Source organism: Spinacia oleracea, chromosome 4, assembly GCF_020520425.1.
Source record: "Spinacia oleracea cultivar Varoflay chromosome 4, BTI_SOV_V1, whole genome shotgun sequence".
NCBI lineage: Eukaryota > Viridiplantae > Streptophyta > Magnoliopsida > Caryophyllales > Amaranthaceae > Spinacia > Spinacia oleracea.
The window spans coordinates 157,157,032-157,173,771 of NC_079490.1; the positions used below are offsets into that span (position 1 = coordinate 157,157,032).

At 39.2% G+C, this 16,740-nt stretch overlaps 2 protein-coding genes across 3 annotated transcripts; both read left to right on the forward strand.

Annotated features, from left to right (window-relative positions):
* The first annotated feature begins 313 nt into the window (after positions 1-313).
* LOC130459218 (uncharacterized) lies at positions 314-1,943 on the forward strand. Of its 2 annotated transcripts, XM_056826449.1 has the most exons (3): positions 346-457; positions 545-855; positions 987-1,943. In XM_056826449.1, exons 2-3 carry the CDS (start codon positions 672-674, stop codon positions 1,541-1,543), a joined length of 741 nt encoding a protein of 246 aa, XP_056682427.1. In that variant the 5' UTR covers positions 346-457; positions 545-671; the 3' UTR covers positions 1,544-1,943. The 2 variants fall into 2 exon arrangements, with proteins under 2 accessions (XP_056682426.1, XP_056682427.1); XM_056826448.1 differs by having other exon boundaries at positions 314-855.
* A 9,901-nt stretch (positions 1,944-11,844) lies between these two features.
* Positions 11,845-13,732, forward strand: LOC130459220 (uncharacterized). Its single transcript, XM_056826450.1, has 2 exons — positions 11,845-12,386; positions 12,518-13,732. The coding sequence occupies exons 1-2, from the start codon at positions 12,203-12,205 to the stop codon at positions 13,072-13,074; spliced, it is 741 nt and encodes a 246-aa protein (XP_056682428.1). The 5' UTR covers positions 11,845-12,202; the 3' UTR covers positions 13,075-13,732.
* Positions 13,733-16,740: the final 3,008 nt, after the last annotated feature.

A 16,740-nucleotide genomic window follows, 5' to 3' on the forward strand; every position in this document is an offset into this window, starting at 1 on the left:
CATATGCATATTGTACTATTGGGAATTGATGTAGTTTATTTTGGGATGATAATTGATCATCTTCTAATACCTTTTCCCCTAAGATATTATATGAACCGCTTAAATAGCACATTGTGCTTTATTATTTGGTCGGAGTCATGAGCACGACCCTAGGCTTAATCTACTCCTTTGAGTTAAAAACACTCACATGGGGGTGTGCACACTTAAAGACTAAGACCTATTTGGTGGTTACATCCAATAGCTCAATACTATTGGGTGGTGGACTAGATTCACATTTTTCTGGTGGTTACATCCAATAGTTTAATATACGGGTTTTTCATGAGATACCCCCGAGGTTTAAGTTTATTCACCAGGTACCCTCGTTGTTTCAGTAATCCACCAGGTACCCCTCAGGTTTCATTTTCTCGCATGACTTAACCCTGCCGTTAAGTGGCCGTTAGAAACTTTTTTTCACCAGGTACCCTCGTAATTTATTTCACCAGGTACCCCTGAGGTTTCTTAGTTTTTCACCAGGTATCCTTATGTTTTATGGTAATTTCACCAGATACCCCTGCTCACCAACGGCTACTTTTTTTAAAAAAAACTGGCTGGTATGGAACTGCATTCCATAAGTCCATAAGTCTTTCTGGGTTGCTGCAAATGCATACAACCCATATGTGTACAACAAGGCAATGGAGAAGATTGCCAAAATTGATCCAAAGGTTGTTGATTATCTGTCCCAAGTGCCAAAGCAGTGGTCAAGGCACAAGTTTGAACCACAAGTGGTTTATGATCACAACACCACCAATTTTGTTGAATCTTTCAACGCTTGTACCAAGCCTTTTAGAGACATGCCAGTGTACACTCTGATGGAAGGTAAATGTTCTATCTTTACTGCTTTTTACACTGTGGTTGCATATGTTTTACACCACCCCTGTCCTTTTTATTAATACATTTTCTGTTTTGCTGCTTTATTTTGTTTGTGCTTGGATGCTTGGATCTAATAGAGGCTGGGAGTTGGTGTATGAAGAAGATTGGGTCTAGATTTGGCAAGGCTATAGAAATGGGACCAAACCAATTGACTGAATATGCTGCTGGGGTATTAGAAGAGAGGAGTCAACAGTCTAGGTTTTGTTCTGTAACAGCTGCTGTGGGAGGGGAATATGAAGTGAAAGAGGGGGCTGTCAAATACCCTATTAAGTTAGATGCAAGGACTTGTGGTTGTGGAGTATGGCAAATATCTGGCATACCTTGCAGACATGGCCTTAGGGTTATTTACCACCAAAGACTTGAGGCTACTGATTTTGTGTCTCACTACTTCAAAGGGCAAGCATACAAGTTAACTTACTCAGAGCACATGCACCCCATGCCTGACCCAACCCAATGGCCTTCTTTTGACCTTTCTATTATCCTCCCACCACCCATGAAGAGAGCATCAGGTAGACCCCCTAAACTGAGAAAAAGAGGTAAACATGATACTAGAATAAAAAACATTAGAATGCCATTTTTTATAGCTCCATGCATTAATTTCTTTTGTTGCTCGAGTTTCTTCTTCATTTGGTGAATTTCTTCATTCAAGCTTCTATTTTCTTCAATTTCTCCTTCCTTTGTGCTACCTTTGTTGTTTCTCATTGGCAGTGGTTGCTCAATGCTTCCCTTGCACCACTTGAAGTTGTCACATAAGTCACACTTGTAATATAGTTTTTGAGGATTTTTCATTGTTTCAGAACTTCTTATTGCAAATTTTTTCCCACATATGTTGCATGTTTTGTTTGGAACTACAACGTATGAGGATTCATACGTTGTAGAGGAAGATTGAGATTGAGAATATGAGCTCATTTGAAAGTGAGTTGGGAAATAGGGAAAATATGAGTTGGTTAATGGGAAGAACAGAAAGTTGTAGTGAAGAGTTGCTGATGCTCCCCCTTTAAATAGAGAAGGCTCACCAACGGCTAGTTTTTTTAGCCGTTGGTGAGCTGGGGTATCTGGTGCAATTACCATAAAAACATAAGGGTACCTGGTGAAAATCTATGAAACCTCAGGGGTACCTGGTGAAATAAATTACAAGGGTACCTGGTGAAAAAAAGTTTCTAACGGCCACTTAACGGCCACTTAACGGCAAGGTTAAGTCATGCGAGAAAATGAAACCTGAGGGGTACCTGGTGGATTACTGAAACAACGAGGGTACCTGGTGAATAAACTTAAACCTCGGGGGTATCTCATGAAATATCCGTTTAATATATACTAATGGGTGGTGGACGCGATCCACATCTCTCTGGTGGTTACATCCAATAGTTCAATATATAATATTGGGTGGTGGACTCGATCCACATTCCTCTAATGGTGAACTTATAAGAAATTAACAATAAACCCTTGTTACTTATGGTTATAGGTACTAGTTTTATAAGAATTGTTCATCAATTTGTACTTATGTGTTTGTTAAATTATTATTATTATTATTATTATTATTATTATTATTATTATTATTATTATTATTATTATAATTATTATTATTATAACGTTACAAGCTTAACAAGCTATAAAGATCAAGTGAACTACAAGAAGTTGGAGGGGAGCCGAGATACAATCTGGGCCCCCACTCCTCTAGCTATGGCAAACCCGATCCTGCTGAAAATGTGGGCAGCTGCCCGTGCCCCAATGTCCTGAGCCCTGGAGTACGTCTGAACCCGCTTCAGCAAAGAAACAGCCCCTTTCTCTAATTCCCCAAAAGAAGAGAAGGAAAAAGGAAAGAAACCGTAACCCAAAGCCCTACAACGTGCCGCATACTTATCCTGCTTCCGCTGTGCTGCAACCGCCACAACCCGACCCGGAATGAAGCCTGACAACCCAGATTGCGTCATAGGGGAAGACCCAGTCAAGTCAACACACACATCTAGACCGCCATCCCATGAGTAAAGCAATATATCTGCAGGACGAAGAGCTCCATCGCTCTCACTAGTCAGCCCAACATCAACCTCCTTGCGAGCAGAAATCCCCGACCGATAGCAAATATCCAAAAGGGTATCACGAACAACATTATGACGATGTTTGATACCCACAATCCCAGCACAAGATACAGCATGATCCCCATAAATGTCCCCGTCGAAAACCCGAGAGCAAGCAGAACACGGCGTCGAATCAGAGAACAACGGAATACCCAACCGATAGCAAAGAACCGAACGATAAGTCTTACCGTTCATAGTCTGGCCTAACCCCGAGATGGGGACTGCCCGCAACCAAGCTGAGGAGTGATCCCCCTGCTGAGATTTCCATAGGGCAACAAAACGTGAAGATAAGGAGTAGGCGGATTCCGCATCAGCAATAACCTTCGTGAAATATATGTCTGCCAATTTCTTCATGAGTCTGGGGGCAGCGATCTCACTAGGGCTACGCATAAGGTCGGTCTCCACGGTCCTGTTGAAAAGACCAAGAGCATCATCAAAGGCCGGTCCCGGACCTTCAACACCTGAAAGCCGAAGAAGCGAATCCTGCAAACCAGAAGACTGCAAACGGGATGCAAGAAAAGCATAATGCCGAACATCACCAGCTGAATAAACACCCAATCCTCCATAAGAATAAGGCAAGGTGGCAAGGCGCCATTGCCAGTCACCGAACCCAGGTCCCGAAGCAACCACGATGCGCTCTAAAGAAGCCCGCAGAGCCACATCAAAAGATAATTGGGCCGCTTCGAAAAGATGAGGCGGACAAGTGCGCATAGCAAAGTAGAGTTTAGAAACTCCAGTACACGCACGAAGAAGCAACAACTCACACTGGGGATCATTAAGCTTGGCTACAGCATCCATCAACACAACAGTCTTCGACACACGCTGCGAAACAACCTCCTTACAAAAAGAAGAATCCGTACTGACTGGGCCACCAAGCAACTTAACACCAAGCTCAGGACGAGCAATATCCGTAGGAAAGACACCCTCTAGACGACAGCGTGGGTCCTCCGAAGGCCAGAAAACCTCTGTCTTCTCAACATTAACATGGAGACCTAAACGAGGCCCCTCCTCCAAAATCAACTCCAAGACCTGCCCAACCACCAAAGTGTCACCAACAATAGTGCCATCGTCCAAGTACCATGCCTGAAGAGATAGATCAAATGAGTCTCGAATTCGACACACCAATGGATGTAGAACCAGAGAAAAAAGCAAAGGGCCGAGAGGATCCCCTTGCTGCACACCCTGACAAGACCACAAGGTATGCTCCCCATAATACAGCCGCGCTGGAGAAGAGTAGCAGAATTCAACCCAACGCGAAAGAGCAGGACAATGGAGCCGAACCTCACGCAACAAAGCCGATCGATCAACTAAATTGAAAGCATTCTGAAAATCCACCAATAACATAGATAGGCCAACATCGGCCCCACGAGCCTCAACCAACCGATTGACAGCGTGGAGAATGGCCTCACCACCTGCTGGAACCCCAACTCCAAACTGTAGACCTCCAAAGTAGTTTCCTAAACGCGGACCAATCAAAGCAGCCCCGACCTTAGAAACAAGGCGCCTCCAAATAGTACCCACCGCAATAGGCCGAACACCCCCACCAGGCTTAACCAATGGCGTAAGAGGAGCACTAGCAATGTATCCTCCAAGCTCAGTGGGACACTTCCCAGCAAGAAAGAGATTAACTACCTGAGTGATAGCATCCACCAACTCATCAGAAACAGCTACAGCAGCACCACCCAAGCAATCCAAAAGGTGCTGAGCACGCAAGCCATCTCTACCGCACGAAGTACCACGCGGAAAGCCCATAATCTGCTCCAAAACAACAGCGGAGGAAGCAGAAAGGTGATGATCAACAGGGATATCCGGTAAGGTAGGGACCGGAACGGAAGGGTGCTTTGCTTGTAAATCTGCAAGAGTAGCATCATCGTAAGGGGCAAGACCTGAGGAAGAAAGAACCCTAACGGCAGCAGTGTAGTGACCGTCAGAAATCTTTCTCTTGCATTGCTTAATATTACGCTCCGCCAAATCATGGTCATCGTCAACATCCAATAGAGAGGGAGACACGCTAGCCAATGTGTCTATGACAAGTTGCTCAGAACCGCCAGGCACACCCCAAGAACGAATAGCAGAGGTGATACACTCCTCCTGTTGCCGCCGCCTAACACCGGAGGAACACTCACGATTACTTCGTGGAGAAAAAGTCTTGAGGACACAAAGAGGTAACACGAGCAACTGAACCCAACAAGCGATGTCATCTGGCCTGCAAATCACCTTATCAAGCGCCCCTTTCAGAACTCGCGAAAAACCCAAACGACATTTGGGAGGGATGGATTTCACAGAACGCAACCGCTTAGACCATAAAGTGTCCAGAAGAGCAACATCAAAAGAAAAATATTGTTCTCGAGGCGCATCAGAAGTAGACAGCTCGGAAGCAGGAGCTTGAGGTTTTTGAATACCGTAGAGAGTAAAACGAATAGTACCATCCCCAGAATTAGGTGGGTCCACAAAAACCGTACTAGAACCACTGCCATGCCGACACCTAATACGATGAGTATGCGTCTTGAAACAATCTCCACACAACCAAATTCCCATACGACGAAAGGTAACCTCAGCCGAAGTAAAAACCTGCAAATTGGTAGTAAGGGACTGACGGGTTACATCCCGCACATCAGAGCAACAATGACGATCCCGTAAGTGAGTGATCAGAGAACTCCTTACCAAACCACGCCCACCGCCATCCTGGCACCCGCTAAGACCCACAAAAGGGCAATGAAACTTCTCCACGGAAGCCTCCATATCAAAGCACTTCAACAGCACCACCAACACCAAACGCACACTTGATAACCTCAACACACACGCAAACAATAACAACACCAAAGAGCAACAACTCAAGCTGCCCAAACTCCAAACTCCAAGACAAACACCAAAGTCCAAGACAAACACCAATCTCCAAGACAAACGCACAACAACAATGCAATAATCTGACCAAATCACCAATCACCAAATCACCAAACGCACAACAACAATGCAATAATCTGACCAAATCACCAAACTCCAAGACAAACACCAATCTCCAAGACAAACACCAATCACCAAACTGGACTTACGAACTTGAAATCACTGAACTGAACCCCGAACAGGAACTGAAATTACGAATAGCCGGAAACTCCGCAGCAGAACTCCGCCGTCGAGGCACTACAACCGCACCAAAACAGAAGCGCAACAAACACGAAACAACAGCACAACCGCACCGCAACCAAACAGAACCACAACAAAACCGAGAACCGCCAGGAGATACCGGAAAAAGCCACCTGGAAAGACACCTTCGTAAGCCGGTAATGTGTTACCGGAGACTGATCAATAACTGCACCAAAAGCCGCCTGAAAACTTCCACGCTAATTACGGTAGAAAACACAGATAAAACCGACCCAACACCGCCTAAATCTTGCATGACGACCGCCCGTATATCTCGCCTGAGAACCGCCTACCCTTTGCCGAAGCCTTCGTCGGACCAAACCACCGTAGCCTCCGCCGGAAGAAGAACGTGATGATTATTATTATTATTATTATTATTATTATTATATGTCTGGTTATTCAATAAGCGATGATTACTCAGCTTTTGCTGACGTGTGTGTTTATTTGTTATGTGTGTTTGCGGCCATGTCTTTTTCTTATGGTGGCCCTGCGACGATCCTTTTGGAATTTGTCCTCTATGGTGAGCAGTCAAGATTGACTGGAGCAGATTCATCGTGAAGGATGCAGTTACAAGTTAAAGGAGTTCCAGTATTATCGTTTATTCTTGTATGACATTTTAGTGTTTTTCAGTTGTAAATAGACCACCTAGTAACCGAGTGGTAATAGTTTAAGTTTTGTAAGCCTTAGCACTTGACAATGTGGTCAAGTGTGGCGGTGATACCTCCGATTTAGGTGTAAGCTTCCGCAATTTCTATAAAGTCTTTTATATTTCTTATTTATTTAAAGATTAGTAAATCGGGGGTGTTACAAAATGGTATCAAGAGTCTATCCGGTCTTGAATTAACACAGGGATCTTCATATCCCAGTGTCTGGTTTGAGTTTTAGGATTAAACTGACTAACTAAGAGTTAAGCTTAAAAGTTATAGGACAAGCCGTTTAATTTAATAAAGTATCTCTTTCTATGTGTTAGTTATGTGTTCCTTGTGATGTGACTATTTGACTAGCTTTAGGTTCGGGGATTAAGGGGGATAGAATGTAATATCCAAAATATTTTTGTAGCAAAGTTGGTATAATGTTTTTTTTTAAAAGCTTTTGAAATTAAGTCACAAATTTTTTCTAACTTAAGTTCCGGGAAATACTTCTTTTAAAGAGGGTATATTTTATATTCTATATCTTTCTAATTTTAAGTTTCGGGACGAAACTTCTTTTAAGGAGGGTAGATTGTAATACCCTAAAAAAATTCTCAACTTTAAGTTTCGGGACGAAACTTCTTTTAAGGGGGTAGATTGTAATACCCCAATATTTTATGATTTCATACTATATATTTTATAGAGAAAATGAAGTTATAAGTATTACTAAACGATATTTCCTTTTTAGTTAGTCTCTTTTAATATTTTATTCAGAAAATTTAAAACACTATTTTATTATTAGTAGGACTCTTGTGGGGAGTTATAAATACCCATAAACCCTAATTGTTTTGTAAAAACAAAAAAACAAAGATGGGTATGTTGCCTCAGCCGTCTTTCTATTTCTCCCTCCAGAGCCTTGTGTTAGTTGACCAATGAGCATTAAACTCAAGAGTCCTACTGCCATTGTTCATGCGCACCTTTTTATCACATGAAATCCATTTTGATATTTAGTGTTAATCCCAAATTTGCAAACTCATGATTAGACCTCACATAATCAACCAAAACATGAGTTTTATCAACTAAAAACAATAGCCGCAATTAGCCTTTTACCCGGTTCTTTGACCTGATCGGATATTTTGAGTATAAATAATCATTGGAAGGTAATCACGCACACGTAGTTTCTTTAAATTATTCGTAATTAAGTATTGATTATTATATATAATTATGTATAGGTCTTTGGAGTTGTTTGTTATATATAGTATAAATGTTATGTCTTATTATAAGTGAATAATGTGATAACGTGTATTAGATAAATGCTCAACTCATGAATAATATTGTTGATTAAGATTTCTTATTATATTAGTCATTGTTATTTTGTATATGTTTAGATATCTAAGGGTCTAGTTTATTTGTGGATTGATATTGGAAATTTGGATTAGGTCAATCTATATATTCTAGAGTTTTAGATCGTTATAGAGTTTCTTGGCTTTATTAATTAGTAGTTACTAATCACGCTTAGTCCCTTTTGTATATTATTAGTTATAATCACATGTACTTAGTCTATTCGAATTATCTGTATATGTTAATTGTAATCACACGCACCTAGTCTATTGTGTTATTCTACGAGTTATTCGTATTTATTCATTATTTTGTGTAATGCGTATGCTATTGGTTTATGTATTCTGCTTTGCTGTAATGTGTCTAAATTGCTCTAAATTCGCTAATATGCACGATTATATCTACTTTAGAATATTGGTTTTCTTATATGATGCAATTTATCTTACATTATTGATTACTTGCTTACGTTTCTCTTCAATTGGTATTTACCCTAATTTATTTGAGGTTTTACTACTGTAAGGGAAATATATGATTTGGCTAATAAGGATTAGCGTACTAATGTACTATCTTTGTGGGGTTGATCGAGAAATTGACATTGGGTAGAAGGTTGAGGTAAACAATATTATTGTTGTAAGCTTGGAAGCTTGGAGCATATGCATATTGTACTATTGGGAATTGATGTAGTTTATTTTGGGATGATAATTGATCATCTTCTAATACCTTTTTCCCTAAGATATTATATGAACCGCTTAAATAGCACATTGTGCTTTATTATTTGGTCGGAGCCATGAGCACGACCCTAGGCTTAATCTACTCCTTTGAGTTAAAAACACTCACCGGGGGGTGTGCACACTTAAAGACTAAGACCTATTTGGTGGTTACATCCAATAGCTCAATACTATTGGGTGGTGGACTAGATTCACATTTTTCTGGTGGTTACATCCAATAGTTTAATTTATACTAATGGGTGGTGGACGCGATCCACATCTCTCTGGTGGTTACATCCAATAGTTCAATATATACTATTGGGTGGTGGACTCGATCCACATTCCTCTAATGGTGAACTTATAAGAAATTAACAATAAACCCTTGTTACTTATGGTTATAGGTACTAGTTTTATAAGAATTGTTCATCAATTTGTACTTATGTGTTTGTTAAATTATTATTATTATTATTATTATTATTATTATTATATGTCTGGTTATTCAATAAGCGATGATTACTCAGCTTTTGCTGACGTGTGTGTTTATTTGTTATGTGTGTTTGCGGCCATGTCTTTTTCTTATGGTGGCCCTGCGACGATCCTTTTGGAATTTGTCCTCTATGGTGAGCAGTCAAGATTGACTGGAGCAGATTCATCGTGAAGGATGCAGTTACAAGTTAAAGGAGTTCCAGTATTATCGTTTATTCTTGTATGACAGTTTAGTGTTTTTCAGTTGTAAATAGACCACCTAGTAACCGAGTTGTAATAGTTTAAGTTTTGTAAGCCTTAGCACTTGACAATGTGGTCAAGTGTGGCGGTGATACCTCCGATTTAGGTGTAAGCTTCCGCAATTTCTATAAAGTCTTTTATATTTCTTATTTATTTAAAGATTAGTAAATCGGGGGTGTTACAAAATGGTATCAAGAGTCTATCCGGTCTTGAATTAACACAGGGATCTTCATATCCCTGTGTCTGGTTTGAGTTTTAGGATTAAAATGACTTACTAAGAGTTAAGCTTAAAAGTTATAGGACAAGCCGTTTAATTTAATAAAGTATCTCTTTCTATGTGTTAGTTATGTGTTCCTTGTGATGTGATTATTTGACTAGCTTTAGGTTCGGGGACGAACTACCTTTTTTTAAGGGGGATAGAATGTAATATCCAAAATATTTTTGTAGCAAAGTTGGTATAATGTTTTTTTTAAAAGCTTTTGAAATTTAGTCACAAATTTTTTCTAACTTAAGTTCCGGGAAATACTTCTTTTAAAGAGGGTATATTTTATATTCTATATCTTTCTAATTTTAAGTTTCGGGACGAAACTTCTTTTAAGGTGGGTAGATTGTAATACCCTAAAAAAATTCTCAACTTTAAGTTTCGGGATGAAACTTCTTTTAAGGGGGTAGATTGTAATACCCCAATATTTTATGATTTCATACTATATATTTTATAGAGAAAATGAAGTTATAAGTATTACTAAACGATATTTCCTTTTTAGTTAGTCTCTTTTAATATTTTATTCAGAAAATTTAAAACACTATTTTATTATTAGTAGGACTCTTGTGGGGAGTTATAAATACCCATAAACCCTAATTGTTTTGTAAAAAAAAAAAAAAACAAAGATGGGTATGTTGCCTCAGCCGTCTTTCTATTTCTCCCTCCAGAGCCTTGTGTTAGTTGACCAATGAGCATTAAACTCAAGAGTCCTACTGCCATTGTTCATGCGCACCTTTTTATCACATGAAATCCATTTTGATATTTAGTGTTAATCCCAAATTTGCAAACTCATGATTAGACCTCACATAATCAACCAAAACATGAGTTTTATCAACTAAAAACAATAGCCGCAATTAGCCTTTTACCCGGTTCTTTGACCTGATCGTATATTTTGAGTATAAATAATCATTGGAAGGTAATCACGCACACGTAGTTTCTTTAAATTATTCGTAATTAAGTATTGATTATTATATATAATTATGTATAGGTCTTTGGAGTTGTTTGTTATATATAGTATAAATTTTATGTCTTATTATAAGTGAATAATGTGATAACGTGTATTAGATAAATGCTCAACTCATGAATAATATTGTTGATTTAGATTTCTTATTATATTAGTCACTGTTATTTTGTATATGTTTAGATATCTAAGGGTCTAGTTTATTTGTGGATTGATATTGGAAATTTGGATTAGGTCAATCTATATATTCTAGAGTTTTAGATCGTTATAGAGTTTCTTGGCTTTATTAATTAGTAGTTACTAATCACGCTTAGTCCCTTTTGTATATTATTAGTTATAATCACACGTACTTAGTCTATTCGAATTATCTGTATATGTTAATTGTAATCACACGCACCTAGTCTATCGTGTTATTCTACGAGTTATTCGTATTTATTCATTATTTTGTGTAATGCGTATGCTATTGGTTTATGTATTCTGCTTTGCTGTAATGTGTCTAAATTGCTCTAAATTCGCTAATATGCACGATTATATCTACTTTAGAATATTGGTTTTCTTATATGATGCAATTTATCCTACATTATTGATTACTTGCTTACGTTTCTCTTCAATTGGTATTTACCCTAATTTATTTGAGGTTTTACTACTGTAAGGGAAATATATGATTTGGCTAATAAGGATTAGCGTACTAATGTACTATCTTTGTGGGGTTGATCGAGAAATTGACATTGGGTAGAAGGTTGAGGTAAACAATATTATTGTTGTAAGCTTGGAAGCTTGGAGCATATGCATATTGTACTATTGGGAATTGATGTAGTTTATTTTGGGATGATAATTGATCATCTTCTAATACCTTTTCCCCTAAGATATTATATGAACCGCTTAAATAGCACATTGTGCTTTATTATTTGGTCGGAGTCATGAGCACGACCCTAGGCTTAATCTACTCCTTTGAGTTAAAAACACTCACATGGGGGTGTGCACACTTAAAGACTAAGACCTATTTGGTGGTTACATCCAATAGCTCAATACTATTGGGTGGTGGACTAGATTCACATTTTTCTGGTGGTTACATCCAATAGTTTAATATACGGGTTTTTCATGAGATACCCCCGAGGTTTAAGTTTATTCACCAGGTACCCTCGTTGTTTCAGTAATCCACCAGGTACCCCTCAGGTTTCATTTTCTCGCATGACTTAACCCTGCCGTTAAGTGGCCGTTAGAAACTTTTTTTCACCAGGTACCCTCGTAATTTATTTCACCAGGTACCCCTGAGGTTTCTTAGTTTTTCACCAGGTATCCTTATGTTTTATGGTAATTTCACCAGATACCCCTGCTCACCAACGGCTACTTTTTTTTAAAAAAACTGGCTGGTATGGAACTGCATTCCATAAGTCCATAAGTCTTTCTGGGTTGCTGCAAATGCATACAACCCATATGTGTACAACAAGGCAATGGAGAAGATTGCCAAAATTGATCCAAAGGTTGTTGATTATCTGTCCCAAGTGCCAAAGCAGTGGTCAAGGCACAAGTTTGAACCACAAGTGGTTTATGATCACAACACCACCAATTTTGTTGAATCTTTCAACGCTTGTACCAAGCCTTTTAGAGACATGCCAGTGTACACTCTGATGGAAGGTAAATGTTCTATCTTTACTGCTTTTTACACTGTGGTTGCATATGTTTTACACCACCCCTGTCCTTTTTATTAATACATTTTCTGTTTTGCTGCTTTATTTTGTTTGTGCTTGGATGCTTGGATCTAATAGAGGCTGGGAGTTGGTGTATGAAGAAGATTGGGTCTAGATTTGGCAAGGCTATAGAAATGGGACCAAACCAATTGACTGAATATGCTGCTGGGGTATTAGAAGAGAGGAGTCAACAGTCTAGGTTTTGTTCTGTAACAGCTGCTGTGGGAGGGGAATATGAAGTGAAAGAGGGGGCTGTCAAATACCCTATTAAGTTAGATGCAAGGACTTGTGGTTGTGGAGTATGGCAAATATCTGGCATACCTTGCAGACATGGCCTTAGGGTTATTTACCACCAAAGACTTGAGGCTACTGATTTTGTGTCTCACTACTTCAAAGGGCAAGCATACAAGTTAACTTACTCAGAGCACATGCACCCCATGCCTGACCCAACCCAATGGCCTTCTTTTGACCTTTCTATTATCCTCCCACCACCCATGAAGAGAGCATCAGGTAGACCCCCTAAACTGAGAAAAAGAGGTAAACATGATACTAGAATAAAAAACATTAGAATGCCATTTTTTATAGCTCCATGCATTAATTTCTTTTGTTGCTCGAGTTTCTTCTTCATTTGGTGAATTTCTTCATTCAAGCTTCTATTTTCTTCAATTTCTCCTTCCTTTGTGCTACCTTTGTTGTTTCTCATTGGCAGTGGTTGCTCAATGCTTCCCTTGCACCACTTGAAGTTGTCACATAAGTCACACTTGTAATATAGTTTTTGAGGATTTTTCATTGTTTCAGAACTTCTTATTGCAAATTTTTTCCCACATATGTTGCATGTTTTGTTTGGAACTACAACGTATGAGGATTCATACGTTGTAGAGGAAGATTGAGATTGAGAATATGAGCTCATTTGAAAGTGAGTTGGGAAATAGGGAAAATATGAGTTGGTTAATGGGAAGAACAGAAAGTTGTAGTGAAGAGTTGCTGATGCTCCCCCTTTAAATAGAGAAGGCTCACCAACGGCTAGTTTTTTTAGCCGTTGGTGAGCTGGGGTATCTGGTGCAATTACCATAAAAACATAAGGGTACCTGGTGAAAATCTATGAAACCTCAGGGGTACCTGGTGAAATAAATTACAAGGGTACCTGGTGAAAAAAAGTTTCTAACGGCCACTTAACGGCCACTTAACGGCAAGGTTAAGTCATGCGAGAAAATGAAACCTGAGGGGTACCTGGTGGATTACTGAAACAACGAGGGTACCTGGTGAATAAACTTAAACCTCGGGGGTATCTCATGAAATATCCGTTTAATATATACTAATGGGTGGTGGACGCGATCCACATCTCTCTGGTGGTTACATCCAATAGTTCAATATATAATATTGGGTGGTGGACTCGATCCACATTCCTCTAATGGTGAACTTATAAGAAATTAACAATAAACCCTTGTTACTTATGGTTATAGGTACTAGTTTTATAAGAATTGTTCATCAATTTGTACTTATGTGTTTGTTAAATTATTATTATTATTATTATTATTATTATTATTATTATTATTATTATTATTATTATTATTATTATTATTATTATATGTCTGGTTATTCAATAAGCGATGATTACTCAGCTTTTGCTGACGTGTGTGTTTATTTGTTATCTGTGTTTGCGGCCATGTCTTTTTCTTATGGTGGCCCTGCGACGATCCTTTTGGAATTTGTCCTCTATGGTGAGCAGTCAAGATTGACTGGAGCAGATTGATCGTGAAGGATGCAGTTACAAGTTAAAGGAGTTCCAGTATTATCGTTTATTCTTGTATGACAGTTTAGTGTTTTTCAGTTGTAAATAGACCACCTAGTAACCGAGTTGTAATAGTTTAAGTTTTGTAAGCCTTAGCACTTGACAATGTGGTCAAGTGTGGCGGTGATACCTCCGATTTAGGTGTAAGCTTCCGCAATTTCTATAAAGTCTTTTATATTTCTTATTTATTTAAAGATTAGTAAATCGGGGGTGTTACAATCTCAAATTCAAGGTAATTTCCTAAATTTTTATTTTAATTCGTTTCAAAATTTGGTATCGTTTTCCTAATTATTTTCGAAATTGGGTTACATGGTCACTCAAAGAGGCATCGAAGCTAGTCCCGACCAAATCCGTGCAATTATCAACCTACAGTCACCTCGAAATCAAAAGGACGTGCAAAAGCTAGCAGGAAGAGTTGCCTCTCTCAACCGTTTCATCTCCATGTCGTCTGATAAGTGCAAGTTATTTTACAACATCCTCAGGAAGAACTACAAGTTCAATTGGATCGACCAACATGAAGCTGCGCTGAAATAACTCAAACAGTACCTGTTAGAACCCCCGCTGCTGTCAAAACCAAAAGACAATGAGGAATTACAAGTATACCTTGCAGTCACAGAGTCGACCATTAGTGCAGTATTAGTACGAGAAGAAGACGGCAAGCAATTACCCGTCTACTACGTCAGTAAGTCCTTACTTAGTGCCGAAACAAGGTACTCCCATCTTGAAAAACTTGTCCTTGCACTAATTGTTGCTTCTACTAAATTACGCCCTTATTTTGAGTGTCATCCTATAACTGTTAGAACTAACTATCCCATGAAGTCAATCATGAGGAAGCCTGAGTTATCTGGCAGGACGTCCAAATGGGCAATACAGTTAGGTTGCTACGACATTAGGTATGAACATCGCACAGCCACCAAGTCGCAAGCTCTAGCAGATTTTGTGGCTGACTTCAGCCCAAGTATCCAACATGAAGTCGACTTGGAAGTCAACATGCTAACCGATGATGGACTCTCATCCACATGGACCCTACACACTGACGGCTCCTCCAACATACGGGGAACAGGTCTGGGTATTGTGCTAAAGTCGCCACAAGGGGACACCATAGTGCAATCTGTCTGTTGTGAGTTCAAAGCTACCAACAATGAGGCGGAGTACAAAGCCTTGATCTTAGGATTGTCACTAGCACTCGACATGAGCGTCCGTCGACTCGAGGTACGTTGTGATTCATTATTGATTATCAGTCAAATTAACGGTTCGTATGCAGCAAAGGATTCTAAGATGCAGGCCTACCTGGAAATAGCAAAAAGGCTCGTCAACAAGTTCGATTCATGCACCCTGCAACAAATACCAAGAGATCAAAATACCCAGGCTGATGCCCTAGCTAACCTTGGCTCGAATATCAAACCAAAGCTCACCTCCATCCCCGTAGTCCACTTAATGTATCCAGCCATCACAAAAGATAACTTACCCATCACTGAATAAACTCCACCAACTCAAATGCCCACATCATGGCGCGACCCCTACATACATTGGCTCAAACACCATACCATCCCACCTGGAATCACCCACGAGAAATCCTTCCGTATGAAAGCCTCCAGGTTCATCCTAATCCATGGGGTACTGTTCAGAAAGTCAATTGCAGGACCATACTTGAGGTGCTTAGATCATGATGAGATCGTGTCGACATTGAGGAACATCCATGATGGTGAAAGCGGAAATCACGCTGGAGGACGAAGCTTAGCCCACAAAACTCTAACCATGGGATTGGCACTACAAGAAATTTACCTTTTGTGGCACTACAAGAAATTTACCTTTTTGTGGCGATTATTTAGTACAGAATGTATAATCACTACTATAAGTCAATAGTGTGTGTTAAATGATGTAGACGATTATGGCACTTTTTAATCGTTATATTTGCCTTTAACTAATCAATACGAATAATGAATTAGATATTATTCCCATACATACCGCCTAAACTTTCAGAAATTGCGCCCAACTTTTCAATTCCTTCAAAAAAAATTCGCTTCCCAATTCCTTCAAAAAAAATTCGCGAAAATCTTTTCCGCTAAAAACTTCCACTCCCTCCACTGCCTTCCATCTTCTCAACTTAGGGTTATCAGTTTTCTCTCATCCTCCCTAGGTGACACCAAAAGCTTGAACTCAGAAGCACGGGATTCTGGTGCAGGGTTGATTAATTCGCGCAAACGGTGATCGAGTTTTCATCCTGGATTCTTGATTTCACGAAACTCCATTGCAGCTGTTTCATCTCTGTAATACCCCAATATTTTATGATTTCATACTATATATTTTATAGAGAAAATGAAGTTATAAGTATTACTAAACGATATTTCCTTTTTAGTTAGTCTCTTTTAATATTTTATTCAGAAAATTTAAAACACTATTTTATTATTAGTAGGACTCTTGTGGGGAGTTATAAATACCCATAAACCCTAATTGTTTTGTAAAAAAAAAAAAAAACAAAGATGGGTATGTTGCCTCAGCCGTCTTT